Source organism: Monodon monoceros, unplaced genomic scaffold (assembly GCF_005190385.1).
Source record: "Monodon monoceros isolate NGI ecotype Baffin Bay Population unplaced genomic scaffold, NGI_Narwhal_1 Super_Scaffold_22, whole genome shotgun sequence".
Taxonomy (NCBI): domain Eukaryota; kingdom Metazoa; phylum Chordata; class Mammalia; order Artiodactyla; family Monodontidae; genus Monodon; species Monodon monoceros.
The window spans coordinates 113,087,911-113,104,473 of NW_021703779.1; the positions used below are offsets into that span (position 1 = coordinate 113,087,911).

General features: G+C 42.9%; 1 protein-coding gene across 4 annotated transcripts; it reads left to right on the forward strand.

Annotated features, from left to right (window-relative positions):
- Window positions 1-4,024: 4,024 nt before the first annotated feature.
- Window positions 4,025-15,510, forward strand: ZNF75D (zinc finger protein 75D). 4 transcript variants are annotated; one of them, XM_029241286.1, is made up of 6 exons: window positions 4,059-4,315; window positions 5,803-6,329; window positions 7,815-8,007; window positions 8,733-8,824; window positions 9,160-9,286; window positions 14,571-15,507. In XM_029241286.1, the coding sequence occupies exons 2-6, from the start codon at window positions 5,883-5,885 to the stop codon at window positions 15,278-15,280; spliced, it is 1,569 nt and encodes a 522-aa protein (XP_029097119.1). In that variant the 5' UTR covers window positions 4,059-4,315; window positions 5,803-5,882; the 3' UTR covers window positions 15,281-15,507. The 4 variants fall into 4 exon arrangements, with proteins under 4 accessions (XP_029097118.1, XP_029097119.1, XP_029097115.1 ...); XM_029241282.1 differs by lacking the exons at window positions 7,815-8,007; window positions 8,733-8,824; XM_029241284.1 differs by lacking the exons at window positions 4,059-4,315; window positions 8,733-8,824 and having other exon boundaries at window positions 6,214-6,329.
- Window positions 15,511-16,563: the final 1,053 nt, after the last annotated feature.

Here is a 16,563-nt window from a genome sequence, read left to right on the forward strand (position 1 = left end):
TTGAATAAAAATTGACTTCCATTCTTGAAAAGAAAACTCATTTCATTATGGTCATATAATTTCTTACAAAGAAGGGATTATGTGTGTTTCTTCTACAGGAGGAAATGTTTAAGAGTGCCTCTTGCTTGCAGTAGGTACAAAGAAAAGAGGCAGTAGGAATGACCCAGGAAAATCTTAAAATATTAGACAATGTCTATTGATATCACACCCTCAAAGTGTTTGATAAATCTTGCAGTTGATATTAATATCCTTATACAAATGGCCAATAAGCACATGAAAATATGCTCAATATCATTAACTATCAAGGAAAGGCAAATCAAAACCACAATGAGATACCATGTCACATGTACTATGATGGAGATAACAAAAGAGACAGATCATAACAAGTGTTAACAAGAATGTGGAGTAATTAGAACCCTTATACACTTCTGGTGGGACTATAAAGTGGTGTAGCTTATTTGGAAAATAGTCTGGCAGTTCCTCAAACAGTTAAACATAGAGTTACCATATGATCCAGCAATTACACCTCTAGGTATATATGCAAAAGAAATGAAAACATATGTCCACACAAAGATGTGTACATGAATATTCATAGCAGCATTAGTCATAATAGCCAAACAACCCTAATATCCATTAACTGATCCATCTTGTTTATCCATACGACGGTAATATACGTTTATCCATACAATGGTAAAAATGTAATCCATACATTTTGAAACACTAAGAATAGAAACTATGTAAAATCTAAAAGGCATATTTTGGGCTTTCCTGGTGGCGCAGTGGTTAAGAATCCACCTGCCAATGCAAGAGACATGGGTTCGAGCCCTGGTCCGGGAAGATCCCACCTGCCGCGGACCAACTAAGCCCGAGCACCACAACTACTGAGCCTGCGACCTAGAGCCCGTGCTCTAGAGCCCGCGAGCCACAGCTACTGAGCCTGCGTGCCACAACTACTGAAGCCTGCGCGCCTAGAGCCCATGCTCCGCAACAAGAGAAGCCACCGCAATGAGAAGCCCACACACCCCAACAAAGAGTAGTCCCACTCGCTGCAACTAGAGGAAACCCTGCACGCAGCAACGAAGACCCAACGCAGCCAATAAATAAAAATAAAAGCCATATTTTTCCCCTAAACACTTCAATATGTATATCCATACAAAACAAAATGTGGTCTATCCATACAATGGAAAATTATTCAGCAGTAAAATAGAAATGAAGTACCGATACATGCTACAACATAGATGAAGCTTGAAAACATCAGGCTTAATAAAAGAAACCAGACACAAAAGATCACATATTGTATGATTCCATTTATATGATATGTCCTGAATAGGCAAATGTATAGAGAAGAAAGTAGATCAGTGGTTGCTTAGGGTTGATGGGGGGAATTATAGGAAATGAGGAGTTACAGCTAAAGGGTTTGGTGTTTGTTTTGGGGGTGATGTGAAAATTTTATAATGGATTGCCATAATAGTAGTACAACTCTACATATATACTAAAAACTACTGACTTTTGGCATTCTACAAATGGGTGAATTGTATGATTTGTGAGTTATATCACAATAAAGCTGTTTTAAAAATCTGATTACTAGAACCAGAAGTCAAAGTCATGTTTAACAACTCCTTAATATTATGAGGCCTCAGTTTCAAAAGCTACCACTTTTACAATGGAATCTGCACTGGAACTGTTCTTTGATTACTACCTGTTGCATCTCCTTCAGCACGAAATAAAACTTTTAAAATTCCTTTGTAGCATCAACAGAATCATGGAGGGAGTCCAAACTCTGTCTTACAGCAGAGATAATTTCAATTCAGCAGCCTGCTGTTATTCTCCACCCGTCTTTCCTCTTTTCCAAACGACTCCCTTTGTCATCACAACTTTGGTTTTTGGAGGCAATCCTTTTCTTTCTCATTCTCATTTAACCACATCCTTTCTCTTCCAAGTTGGTTTCCAATTCTCTGTATTTCTCAAGAATTTATCTACAATTGCCCTCTGCTAAGCCTTCCAGAACATCTTCAGATTCCTTTCTGTAAAGGTTTCCTATGCAGTTGCTAAACAAATTCCTCTATCCCAACTCTTGGCCCAGTTAGAAATTACAACATTTTTGTGTTGTAGGTTTTAATTTTAGAAATTCCTTCTCCTTCTTTGTCCTGCTCATATGACCTTATTCAAAAATTGGAGATCTTCTTCAAGTTGCTTCCACCTATAAAGTTGTTTGCTGCCCAGGATCACATCTTGATTCCTTGGGTGAATCGAGGTTGAAGTGTTTAGGGGAAAGAAAATGCCCTTTAGATTTTACATAGTTTCTCTTCTTTATTTTGTGTTTCAAACATATTAGCCAAGACATTACTGTGGATGGGATCTGGGTGTTATGGGTTTAAATTATAAACCTTTAATTTTGTAGAGTTTTATAAAAGAAAACATGACTCAGTGCATGCTTTTACCACTAACCATATTAATATGTGATGAAATTTGTTTTAAGTGAATTACAACTTGTCTTCCTGGAACCTCTAGTCCTTTTCAAGAATTTTCTCTTTTCTTTGAAGCGTAAAAGCCATAGTAGGCTATAAGAAAAATTGAAGAGATCGTTATATTTATGTCCATATTCGTTCTAAATGGCTAACTATATAATCTATAGATAATTTCTATTGAAGACAATTACAAGGGATAACTGGCAGATTAATATTAAACTCCACACGGTTTAAAAACCTTACTATTTCAAATAAAAAGGAAAAAGAAAAGAAAAAGAAAATGCCTTTATCCCACCGTCCTCATTGGTTAGTGACTCAGCTGAAAGGTAAGCCTGGGAATTGTCCAGAAGCAACAGTGCTCTGACTTCCCCTTCATTGTCCTAAAACATTCGGTTGACAATGCCTGACCTCAGGAACAGAGCTTTGAAGGAATCATTCTGAAAATGATTCTCTGGTGAAGCAAACATCTTTACTAGGTTTACAATCACAGACAACGCAGTGTCCTCTCGCACACTTCTGGGCAGCTTTACTTTGCAAATATGGATTGACCTTATCTTCTGAGAGTAATCTTCATTTGCATGTAAAAAGGTGGACAGGTGATCCTTGTTTATTTTCCTCCCAGGCATGCAGAGCTCTGGTTCCCTAGCCTGAGTGGTTTCTCACACTGACTTACAAAAGACGTCAATTTCATCCCCACTGTACAATTGAGCTACATACAGTTTCTCCTCTTTGATTCATATGGATAACTTCTGTCCAAATGGCACTGACAACCCGAGATATTCGGGTTCTTAGAAAGAGGCCTTCTCCAGAGGACTATGCTAAGCATTACAGAAGATATAAGACGAAACAAGGTTCCTCTCCTTCAGGGAAGCATAATGTAGTAGCAGAAACACGGGGTATGCCAACAGGAGACCAAAATTGGTCTAAAATCTGCCACCGGTAATCCAAGTGACCCTGCGGACGTCGCGTCCTACATCTCAATTTTTTTATATGTCAAGGAGAAATATAAGTGGAACCCACACCATACGGTTAAAACCTACCTAACAAGAATAAAATAATAATAGCTGGGAAGGAAGTGCCAGCGAACCAGACAAGGGTTTTAAAAATATAAGGGACTGTTATTCCTGATCTAGCGAGGGGTCTGACCAGGAGGACCAAAGGCCTCTTAACTTAAGGAGTCCCGGGACGAGCCTAGGGATGATTTTCGGGGTTGGTGGCCCTAACCAGGCGAACTTCCCGGTAGAAAGGGACACCGACTGCCAGAACGCGACGCAGGAGTAATCTGGACGCCACCCCGCAAGTCGGGGGTCCGAGATCACGGCGTCGCGCGTCAGCAGGCTGCGTCGTTCCCAAGAGACGAGACGCCTTTGTGGCATAGCTAGGCCTCCCGCGGGCCCGAGACGCGGTGACCAGAACTCTTTTTTTTGCATCTGGGGCTAAACCCGGGATGGGAAGGACCCGCAGGCCGCTCCGGACTCGCTAGGCTGCGACTCCCCAGACTGAGGGAGGGCGAGGTTGGGCGTGGCTGTCACGGAGCCACCGGAAACGCATTCTTCCTTTTCCGGTTGGGGCCAGTCCACAGCCCGCGACCCCAAAATGGCGGGTTGCGGAATGTTCTCGGGCCGCTAGTGGGATTGGGCTGGGGACTGAGCTGCCAAGGCCCCGCGCTCCCGGACCCCGGCGTCTTGGCGCGCCGCTCGCGGGGCCTCGCGCTTTCCCGACATCGCCCCCGGGAGCGCGGGAACCCGGACCTTCCTTCCTCCCCGCGGGGGCGAGAGGCGTGGCGACTTCATAGCCGAGCCCAGAAAGAGGGAAGTGGCGTCCACGGAAGCCGGAGCTGGGTGGAGGTAATTTGATTTTTCTTCTGGGTTTGGTCAGGAGGGCCCCCGAGAGATGCCGGCCGCACGCATCAGCTGCGTGGTGGCGAGCTGGGGTGCGGGCGCGCAGCCTTTTCCTTTTCGCGGTGGCGTCGCTGCCGGGCGGCGGGTCGGCCTGAGAGCCGGCGGGACCTGTTCTCAGCGAGGCCGGCACTCAGTCTCCTACAGCCACATCTAATCTCTGGAAGCAACCTCTTTGTACCCTGTGTGCAGATATAACCCAGGGCTGCTGCTGAAGCACGCTCGGAGGCTGCCGGTGTGCTGAGTGCACGCGGGCGCCCTCGCGGTCGGTCCCCACATGTAGGTGTAGATGGGGGATGGGACGTAAGGCCTACCAATGAGCCCAGCGAAACTTGCCCGTTTCCGCTGGCTTATGAGCATATCCCTGGAGAAAGGGTCATTTCAGCCTCCTAGACATTAGTTTTGGCTGACAAAGAAAAACAGGACGTGTCCCTGTACCTCCTGAGCCTGTACAGGCATCAAGGAACCAGCCAAATTATTTCTTTGAATACCGGTGGCATCCTTGAAAGAACTTTGTTGTTGTTTCTGCTGGATCACCTCCGAGAAAATCAGACTCTCAAGGCCGTCCTCAGCCTTGCTTAAAGATCTCTATGACCCTGAGGAAGTGTAAAGTCAAGAGGAGGCTTACGTTTACAAGGACCCTTCCTGTCTCTGAAGAACCTTAATCGTCACCGTTTCTCCTTTCCTTTTTTATAGTTTGACGTTTGGGTATCTTGTAAACAAAGCGAACTGTCAGTTTTAACAGTAAAGTAAGCAAAAAATTTCAGACACAGGTACAAAGCCGCTCAGTGCCCTTTATAAGTCTTCCCCCCAAAAAACAATGTTGACGCCATCTGATTGCTTAGTGGGGGGATACTTGCTGAGAGAAATAAGGTTACTTTTTCTCTAATTACTTCTTTTCTGATCTGGCCACCTCAGTTTCCTTTCCAATATTAATATGATGGAAAAGAGAATATCAAATGTTCCATGAAGCAAAGGCATCAGTCTCCATAATAGGATGAAGGGGCAGAGAAGTTGTTTTCACCCTGACTAAAGACAAAAAACTGGGGTGATCTATTACAATTTAGAGAAAGTCAGATGTGCCCCGTTTGTAAAGGTGGGACAGGAAGCACACAGATTAAGTATTGGATAATATCAAAGCTCGTTTTAGTGAATGGGTGCCAGTTTTTTCACCCATCAACCTTAAAAAATAAAAAGTGATCAACTGACTTTTGTCTTCCCTGAGCTGTGCTTTGTTTCAGAGTTGGGTAACAAAGGAAAGGGGAAAAACATGTCCAGAAGTAGTCTTGAGTCATCCTGAATGGCAGTTGATTTTAAAGACGAGGCAGGACAGGAACTTTTCTGTTCTTTCTTCTCTGATAACTATAAATAGCAAGTAAATATGTGTCATGTGGCTTTCTTCTTGACGTGTACTTTTTTTTTCTGCCCTCCCTCAGTGACCTTGGGGAGAAGATCCACTCATTGGTTTTGTACCAAGCCTGACAAGGCCTCAGTTGTCAAAGGTGGCACCAGGAGGATGTCACACATAGGAGTAAAACTATTCCTAGAGCAAATGATGATGAGACATCTGAAGGTGAATGCATGCTTGTACCCACACGTGGAGGCTTTGTGGGAGACTAAGGGGTCTGTGAAAGAGAGCTCCAGTCAGAGTAAGAAATCCAGCCCACAGATGGACAGTCTTGGTCCTGAGAGCGCTCGCCAGCACTTCCGGAGCTTCTATTATCATGAAGCACCTGGACCGCTTGAGGCTGTCAGCCAACTGCAGGAATTATGCCATCAGTGGCTGAGGCCAGAGATCCACTCAAAAGAGCAGATCTTGGAATTGCTGGTGCTAGAGCAGTTCCTGACCATTCTGCCCAGGGATATCCAGAACTGGGTGCAGAAGTATCATCCACAGAGCATCAGAGAGGCTGTGGCCCTGGTAGACCGTTTTCAGAAAGAACATGGTGGAATAAGTAATGAGGTGAGCAGAAAGATTCCTTACGTGTACACTGAAATAGGGTAAAGGTCCGGGGCGGGGGCTGCTAATTGGATAATGGGATGAATTAGGTCACTCTTCTGTTGTTGCTTTAGAACAGCTAAGTGCGATCTGAAATCACAGACTGGCAGCGACAGTCAGCCTCCAGGTTTCGGAGTTCCTGGGAGTCTTTCCTGGCCTTCGAGAAAAGAAATGCATTTCGCCCTCTTCAGGGCCAGGGTGAATTGAGGGTGATGGGCCTGGTCTAGCATGGCCGAGGAGACAGGACTTAGCAACAGAGAAATAAAAGGCAAGAAAGACTTGGGGAAGGAGAAAAAAACCTGAAAGCATGGACAGCAGTTAGAGGTCAAAGGCAAGAGAGGGTAGCAACCGAAGTATAAATCAAACATCTCTGGGGAGACTGCAAAGGAAGAGATAGAAAGAAAAAAGGGAAACAGGGATATGGAAAGAAGAAAAGTGCCAACAGAAAAATAGAAAGTGCTGAGGGGTGGTGCCCTCTGTGGTGGGAACACACATCTCAGGGCCAGGGGGAAAGAGCCCTGTGGCCTCCCTTAGTGCTCGGCCTTGGCCTTGCTGGTGAGTGGGGAACCAAGGTCTGTCCTTGGGAGATGGCAGCACACTTCCTTTCCTCGAGAGTCCACCTTGAGGAACACAGGTGTCTTATTACAACTGAAGCATATGGAGGAAAGTTAGAGTCCCAACTCTTCCCTCATTTTTTCCCTCCACTGCATCCCCTTTCTCCATGAAATCGTTCCCTGGACATGGGAGGATTGGAAAATCTGACTGACAGGAAAACCTTTTTTCTTTGCATCCTTATTGTTTTAGAGAAAACTAGAAGATACAAATCCACTAGGTCAAGGATCCAAGTCTAGAAAGCAAGAGAGTGGAGGCAGCGAAAGGACAGGCATCCTACCCCACCCTGCTCGTGGCCTGAGCTGTGACCATCTGTTGAGGGGTGGAGGCCAGCAGCAGTCACAGCTTCTCTCATTTTATCCTAATCTTCCCAGATCACGTGTATAGTTCCTTGTGAGGAAGCCATGGTGCAGTATCTCTTTTAAAAAATGACTTCCTGGGCTTCCCTGGTGGCGCAGTGGTTGAGAATCTGCCTGCTAATGCAGGGGACATGGGTCGAGCCCTGGTCTGGGAGGATCCCACATGCCGCAGAGCGACTAGGCCCGTGAGCCACAACTACTGAGCCTGCGCGTCTGGAGCCTGTGCTCCGCAACAAGAGAGGCCGCGATGGTGAGAGGCCCGCGCACCGCGATGAAGAGTGGCCCCCGCTTGCCACAACTAGAGAAAGCCCTCGCACAGAAACAAAGACCCAACACAGCAAAAATAAATAAATTAATTAAAAAATGACTTCCTTTAACGTTACATGCTCCCCAAACCTGGGCTCTAGTCTTGTTTGTTCCTCCACCACCACCCCAAGACCAAAAGTTCTTTGCTAATGAGGATGGGGATTATTTCTAGGTCACAGCCCATGAGCTGGGAAAGGAGGCATTGCTCTTGGGAGGAACAGCAGTGGCCCCAGGCTTTAAGTGGAAGCCAGCAGAGCCCCAACCAATGGGTGTGTTCCAGAAAGAATGTTGGAATACATACCGGGTACTGCAAGAACAGCTGGGCTGGAATACTCAGAAAGAAACCCAGCCTTTATATGGAAGAGGTGAGGAGCTTCATAATAATTCTCTTCTCCTGGGAGCTGTGATAGTAATTGGTTCAGCTAGAATGTCACGGGAATTTTCCAGCTGCCCAGCCCTGCTGGCACTTAGGATGTCTCTCTGGTGGGAGTATAGTAGGCCAGTGGTGGGTGAAGGTGAGGGTCATTCTGTGGTACAGAAACATCGCAACCACAGAACCCTGGTATTTACAATGTGGACCTTGCTCCTTAGAAATCTGAGAGGAGAGAGGAAGATACAGCAGGGACAGGCGGGGTCATCTCACCCTTACAAGTTAAAGGAGAAATTGGGATCAGAAATGGGCTGTCATTGGCAGAATGGGAAGATAATTGTACACCAGGAAAAAAGTAATAAATCTCCCACATTTCCTACCGTACACTGGAGGACCTGAGGCTTTCATTTTCAAACACCTCTAATTCTTGCCCAGCTCACCGAACAATTTATTTTATGAGAGGAAAACATAATGGATTTCCTTTTATTTCATGAAATCTGTGGAAAGAGTCAACTGGGAACCAATTCTGCGGAGTGGTGGATATTTGGTTCTTGTTTGCAAGGAGAAGGCCACTTCTGGCACAGCACATCACACACGCACGCACACACACGTGCGCGAAGATGAGCCATCTTTACCGAAGGAGTCCTATATTGTAGAAATTGCCTCAGGGTATTCATAAATAGAAAAGAGAAAGTTTTTCTGGCTCTTTTCCCCCCACAGCTGTGCCTGCTCAACAGATTCTAGCCTTTTCTGAGCAGGAAAGCACCCCAAGCTGGAAGATGGCATCTGAGCTCATCCTGCCTGAGTCCCAGGTGAGCTGTACTTTCCAGCTTTTCCAGGCAGCCTGAACGTGGCCTTGCCTGCTTTTCTCTGCTACCCATGACCCACCGTACCTGGCAGGTGCTCTGAGGTGCGTTAGCCCCAGGTGTTCGCTAGGCAACGAGGCTTGGCCCTGTGGGAATTGGGCACCTCCCAAGCTGTGTACTGATCTCTTTGGTGCCTTCCTTTTCTGCCATCTCACTTCTTTTCCCTTAAATATTATACTCTTAAGGTCTTCAGTGACTGGCCTCCCGTGTCATTCGGAGATGAGTGATAGGATGGCTTTTGTCGTGGCAAGTACTGAACTACAACTTATTCTCTTCTTTAGAGTCTGTTGACATTTGAAGATGTGGCCTTGTTTTTTACCGAGGAAGAATGGCAATTACTGGACCCTGCTCAGAAGATCCTCTACAATAATGTAATGCAGGAGAACTATGAGACTGTCATCTCTCTAGGTAAAGATTCTTCCTTTCCTTTGTGTAGAACTTGTGTAATCTGTCCCATCCTCAGTTCATGAAAAATGAACTCCTGTGAGAAAGTCCCAGTGTTCCAGTGGCGGGTTGGTTCTCAGCTTGATGGTGTGGGGAAAAGGAAAGGCATATCCAGACCACCCGGAGAGCTTTTTACGAATACACATCTCACTTCTTTATTCTAGGTAGAGTTCTTGATCTCTCATACTCCTGCCCCACCCTGCAAACCCACTCTTCCCATATCTTTTCCATGTCAGTAGCAGGCACCACGACTTACCCAGTTGCTCAGGCCCAAAACCTCTCAGTTATCCTTCTTTCTGGTCTTTTTGTTACACCCCCCAGCCGATCCGTCAGCAAGTGCCCTGAGCTCTGTCTTCAAAATAGGTCCTGCAACACCGTTAATCAACTATACTCCAGTATAAGATAAAAAAGTTTTTAACAAAAGGTGCTGAATACAACCATGTCTCAACCTCTTCTGCTCTCACCATCTGGTCTAAGCCACCTCATCTCTAAGCAGGTCTGCTGGAATACCACTGGACTCCCCGCCCCCTCCACGTCGTTTCCATCTGTCCTCCTTATAGGTTTAGTTCTTCGCTTCCTCATTGCATATCCACCTACAACCACAGCAGAGTATAAAGAAGATGTGGAATCTAAGATTCTGCCCGTTTAAATGTTGGGAGTAAATAAAAGTATAAAAGAGTCATTCACTTTTCCTGAAAATAGTCTGGAATTAAGATGGCAGTCCATGACCTCAAAGTTTTATTCTCAGAACATTATCATTGCACCCTAAACTTAAAGCGATCTGTTTAGCACAAGGGCAAGAACCATAGACCCGAGGTCCCCAAGAGTTCAAGGACAGTCTTAGAGAGTCTCCTTGAGGTAAGTGTATACATAGGAAGAGGAGAAGATTCCTTGATAGGAACCTTTATAGGAGCTTAACATTTTTAAGGTTCTGTTCCTGTATTTTTTTAATTAAACTTTTAATTGAGTTAATTGTAGATTCATATGCATATTTAAAATGTAATACAAAGAGAACCCATGTACACTTTACCCATTTTCCCTCGATAACTTTTGCAAAAGTATATAATATCACAACCAGGATATTAATACTGATATAGTCCACTGACCTTATTCATGTTTCCGTTTTCCCTTGTATGTGTGTGTGTTTAGATCTATAAAGTTTTATCACATGTTGAGGTTTGTGTATTCACCCCCACAATCAAGATACTGGACAGTTACATAACCACAAGGAGCCCTCCTGTTGCCCTTTTATAACCACACACACTTCCCTCCCACATCCCACCCCATCACCAACCTATGCCAACCACTGATCTGTTCTACAGTTTTTTAATTTTGCCATTTCAAAAATGTTATACGAATAGAGTCATGCAGTATGTAGCTTTGGGGGATTAACTTTTCTCATTCAGAATAAGTCCCTGGAAATTCATCTTAGCTATTGCGTGTATCGGTAGTTCAGATGAACTGCTGAGAAGCATTCCATGATATTGATATACCACAATTTGTTTAACCATTCACCCATCGAAAGGTATTTTTGCTGTCTTCAGTTTTTGGCTATTGCGAATAAAGCTGCCGTGAACATTCACGTACAGGATTTTGTGTAGAGATAAGTTTTGGTTTCTCTGGGATAAATGCCTTTAAGGGTGCAATTGCTGGTTCATATGGTAATTACGTGTTTAATGCCAAACTGTTTTTCAAAGTTGCTGTACCATTTTACATTCTCAGCCAGCAATGGATGTGATCCAGTTTTTCTACATTCTTGCCGTTGCTTAGTAGTATCACCATTTTTAAAAAATACTTTTTTGCCTTTCTGCTAAGTATGTAGTGTTATCTCATTGTGGTTTGGATTTGCATTTCCCTAATAGCTAATGATGTTTTGTAGCTTTTCATGTGCTTATTTGCTATCTCTACGTTCAGTGAAATGGCTTTTGCCCATATTTTAATTAAGTTGTTTTTTAACTGTTGAGTTTTGAGAGTTCTTTATAGATTCTAGATTCTAGTGCTTTCATGGATATGTGGTTTGCAAGGAGTTTCCCCAAGGCTGTGTATTTTTCTTTTTATCCTCTTCCCATGGGCTTCCACAGAGTAAAAGTTTTGAATTGTGATAACCAATTTTTTATTTTTTCCTTTTACAGATTGTATTTTTGTTATCAAGGCTAGCAGTCTGACTAGCTATAGATCCCTAAAATTTTCTATGTTTTTCCTAAAAGTTTTATAATTTTACATTTAAGTCCACGATTCTTATTGAGTTGATTATTATATAAGGTATGAAGTTTAGGTTGAAGTTCATTTTTTTTGCCTATGGAGGTCCAATTGCTTCAGCCTCGTTTGTTGAAGAGACTGGCCTTCCTCCACTGAAATGCTTTTGCACTTTTGTCAAAGATCAGTTGGGCATATTTGTGTACATCTATTTTGTTCCATCGAGCTATGTGTCTATCCTTCTGCCAGTATTGCACTGTCTTGATTACTGTAGCTATACAATTTAGGAAGCCTTAATATCTATCAGGTAGAGTGATTCTTCCCACTTTATTCTTTTGTCAAGATAAAATTTTATTTTAGCTATTCTAGGGCCTGTTCCTTTCCATGTAAATTGTAGAATAAGCTTATCTATGTCTACAATAAACTTTGTTGGAATTTTGCTAGAAATTACATTAAACCTATATGTTAATTTGAGGGGGAGTGATATCTTTACTATGTTGATCTTTCTAATCAGTGAACACAGTATGTCTATTTATTCGGGTCTTCTTTGACTTCTTTGATCAGCTTTTTGTAATTTTCAGTGTACAGATCTTTTGCATGTTTGTTACGTGTATGTAGAAGCTAATTTTCATTGGAGCAATTGTAAATGGTATTATTTTAAATTTGGTTTCTGCATGTTTATTGTTTTTGTATAGGTGTGCCACTAATTTTGTTTTGTTCTCTTATCCTGTGACCCTACTGAATTCACTTATTAGTTCTAAGAAGTTTTTTAAGTCTTTCACTATTACCTGTGATGTTAGTACAGGTTTTTTTGTTGATACTCTTATCAGGTCGATATAATTCCTTATTTTCTGAGTGTTTTTTTATCGTGAATGGATGTGGGGGTTGTCAAATACTTTTCTGTGTCAGTTAATGGGATTATGCTCTTTCAAAGCTCGTTGATATGGTGGGTTATGTTGATTGATTTCAAATGTTGAACCAGCTTTGCATACCTGCAGTAAATCCTACTTGACCATGGTATATAATTCTTAATTATTGTTACATTCAGTTTGCCAGTATTTTGTTGAGCATTGTTGTATTTAAGTTCATGGGAGATGTTAGTCTGTAGTTTTCTTTTTTAGTACTGTCTTTGTATGATTTTGCTATCAGGGTAATTACTGGCCTTATAAAATGACTTGGGTAGTATTTCTTCCTCTTGTCTTTTCTGGAAGAGATTATATAAAAGTGGTGTTAATTCTATAAATATTTGGTAGAATTCTCCAGTAACACTATATGAACCTGGAGATGTCTTTTTTAGCAGCTTTTAAATTATGAATTCAGTTTCTCTAATGGTCAGAGTGCTATTCAGATTATCTATTTCATATTGGTTGAATTATGGTAGTTTGTGGATTTTGAGAAATTGGCCCATTTTTCCTAACTTTTAAAATCCATGAACATAAGTTGTCTATAGTATTCCCTTATTATCTTTTTTTTTTTTTTTTTTTTTTTTTTTTTGGTTCCCGGGCCTCTCTCTCTGTTTTGGCCTCTCCCGCTGCGGAGCACAGGCTCTGGACGAGCAGGCTCAGCGGCCATGGCTCACGGGCCCAGCCGCTCCGCGGCATGTGGGATCTTCCTGGACCGGGGCACGAACCCGCGTCCCCTGCATCGGCAGGCGGGCTCTCAACCACTGCGCCACCAGGGAAGCCCCCTTATTATCTTTTTAATTGCTTCAGAATGTGTAGAGATATACCCAATTTCCTTCTTGACACTGATGGTTTATATCTTCTCTCCTATTATTTTTGTCAGTGTTGATATAGGTTTATCAATTTTATTTTCTTTAAGAATAAGCTTTTTGTTTGATTGTGATTTCTTTTGTGATCTTTATTATTCCTTTCTTCAACTTTTTAAAATTTTATTTTGCTTTTTTTCTAGTTTCTTGAGTTAGGAACTTAGATTATTTGAGACCTTTCCTCTTTTTTATTGTAAGCATTTAGGGCTATACATTTTCCTCTGAGCATTCCCTTAGCTGCATTCCACATACTTTGATATATTTTCATTTAACTATGTATTTTTAAATTACCCTTGAGACTTTCTGTTTGAATCATGGATTATTTAGAAGTATACTGTTTCATTTCCATATATTTTTAGATTTTTCTGTTGTCTTTCTGGTTTTGACTTCCAGTCTGATTCCATTTTTGTCAGATTGCCTTTTCTCACTCAAGCTGTGATTTTTTTTTTTTGGTTCTAGGTGTGATGTGTTATTTTCTTTATTGCATCCTGATCATTTTGTCTATTATGTTAGGAGAGTCTGGGTCCTATTTAAATATTTTATTTTAATGGGCAGTCACTCTGTTTTAATTTAGCACACAGGTTCTTTCCTACTTTTGTGGAGTATGTGTCTAGTGACAGTTTAGTTTTCAGAGCCTTTATAGTGTTATTGTGGTCTCCTTGGTTTATATGGTACTGCTAGGGTTCCCTTGCATCCCCGCTTGTGCTGCCTGATGGTGAGGAAGATATTTACCTAGGCCAGAGTGTCTCTCAGTGGGAATCTCTGACCTGTAGGGATGAAGAGGCTTCCTGGGCCCGGCCACTTGTGGCTAGGTCCCTCTTGCTAGTTCTGCATGCCTAATTTGGTGTCTCCTCACTGGAGTTCTAGTGTTGTCAGAAGGTTTCCCATTCAGATTTGGGAAGGAATAAGCCTATCCAGATAGCCTTCTGTTGCTAGGTTGCGGTTTGGAAAACACTAGATCTGGTTTGCCGCCTTTTTTGGGTGTGGGGATGTAAGACACCTGCTGTGTTACTCTTGTAGTTCTGGGGTCCCAAACCATTTTGCCTTCTTTTTACCACTTTTTAGAATTCTCTGTTCATTGTGTCTTGCATTCTTGAATGGGTTTGTTGTTGTGCCTAGCAAGGAGGATCAGGGAAAAATGGGTCTATGCCATTTTGTCCAGATTGGACCAGAAATCACTTGTTCTTGTATTTTTTAAAAGCTGTCATCGTTGATTTTTCTTTTCATTCCTGTAGTTTTCTTGTTCTGGGATCAGATGTCTGATTCTTCTGTTTATTTCAACAGGGTTAAAGCTCAAAAATGACACTGGAAATGACCAACCTATGTCTCTTTCTACATTAGAAATACAAGCATCAGGATGCAAAGTATTAAGAAAGGCCAGAATGAAAGTTGTCCAGAAAACAACGGGCAAAGAAAATCATGGTGGTACACACAGGGTACGGAAACGGCATCGAGCTTTTCCAGGGAAGAAAAGAAAGAAACTTACAACTTGCAGACAAGAGCTTCCAAAACGTATGGATCTTCATGGGAAAGGCCATGCAGGAGAGAAACCTTTTAAATGTCAGGAATGTGGGAAAAGCTTCAGGGTTAGCTCTGACCTAATTAAGCACCAGAGAATTCACACTGAAGAGAAACCCTATAAATGTCAACAATGTGATAAGAGGTTTAGGTGGAGTTCAGATCTTAATAAGCACTTACTGGCACACCAAGGAATAAAACCATATAGATGCTCATGGTGTGGGAAAAGCTTCAGTCATAACACAAATCTACACACCCACCTAAGAATTCACACAGGAGAAAAACCCTTTAAATGTTATGAATGTGGGAAAAGATTCATTCAGAACTCCCACCTTATTAAACACCAGAGAACCCACACAGGTGAGCAGCCTTATACTTGTAGCATATGCAGGAGAAATTTTAGCAGGCGGTCAAGCCTTCTTAGACACCAGAAACTCCACAGGAGAAGGGAATCGTGTCCAGTGTCTCCAGTCTGAAGAAAGCCAGCAGCTAGAGCTTGACCCTAGAGGTGATAAAAGAATACAAAATGATGAGGCACCCAGTGATAGGAATCTATCATCAACAAAATTTGGGAGGGGCACATGTCATGTTTCATAAAAAGGAATCTAAACTCTCTTTTATTCAGCATTGTATCCTCAGTGCCTCCTAGCACAAGACTGATCCATAATGACTTCTTTATAAATAAAAGAGTGAAATAGTTCTCATATATCTAAAGTTACCTATCTATCTATTTCTAACTATCTGTATCTGTCTGGTTACTCAGCTTCCCCACCCTCCGTGATCTAAATTCTTCAGGTATCAGGTGCTCAGCAAATATGTGATGGCCATGAGTCCTACTCCCATTCTTTCTCAGGAGAGACGGAAAATAAGTATTCAGGTCCTCTGAAGGGAGCTCAGAGAGAATTACTAAGTTTGAGGCAGTTTCTGTGGCTACCATTCTGGCTACATGAACAACCAAACCAGGGTTCAGGGAACTTCATTCTGGAATAGGAAGAGAGGGTTCAGTGTTTGCCCTGGGAGAAGTACCCCCATTCTAGTTGCCTCTCTCCTGAGCAGCCACTACTGCTGCAGTGTTTTCTGTCAAAGGAATTCCAAGCAGCATGCAGAGGCCTGAATGCCAGCACAGACCTAGGGACCCTGGAAGCACTTGATATCGTTCTTCCTGCTGGTCCTCTCAACACTGAGGTATTCAGAATGAAATGATGAAGGAGGTAATCGGGGCCCTCATCCAGGTATCTGTAGAAGGCAGAGGGCAGTGGTGAATGGCCTTTTTTTGACTTTCACTATGTGGACTGGAAGGCTTTCAAGTTGATGCCACCCTGCTCCAGGACCTAACAGGAGGCCCATTTTTATGGCTGTTCAGCCACAGCCCCATATACATGGATGCTTTGCAGGAAGGTCTGGAGATTTTGCAAACTGATTTACTAGAGTGGTAAGGAGAGCCACGTGGCCTCATGGCCTCGTAGCCTCGGTGAACATTGGATATGAGGAGGGAGTGTCCAGTCAGAGCAGGGTGAGGCCTGTGACTTAGAGTGATGGCTCAGTGAGAGCCAGGTCAGACAGAAACTGGTTTGTTCATGGTTCCTCTTCCTTCCCCATTGGCCTGAGGTTGCGCAGTTGGCCCTCTATATCCACAGGTTCCATGTGCACAGATTCAACCAACCGCGGATCAAAAAAATTCCAGAGCTTAGGAAAGGTAAAACATGAATTTGCTGCATGCTGGCAACTGTTTACGTAGCATTTACATTGTACTAGGTAT

Coding starts and splice junctions, on each gene's coding strand:
- ZNF75D (XM_029241286.1), top strand. CDS start 5,883: ATGTCACACATAGGAGTAAAACTATTCCTAGAGCAAATGATGATGAGA. Junction 8,008..8,732: donor CCAGCCTTTATATGGAAGAG/GTGAGGAGCTTC, acceptor TTCCCCCCACAG/CTGTGCCTGCTCAACAGATT. Junction 8,825..9,159: donor TCATCCTGCCTGAGTCCCAG/GTGAGCTGTACT, acceptor TCTCTTCTTTAG/AGTCTGTTGACATTTGAAGA.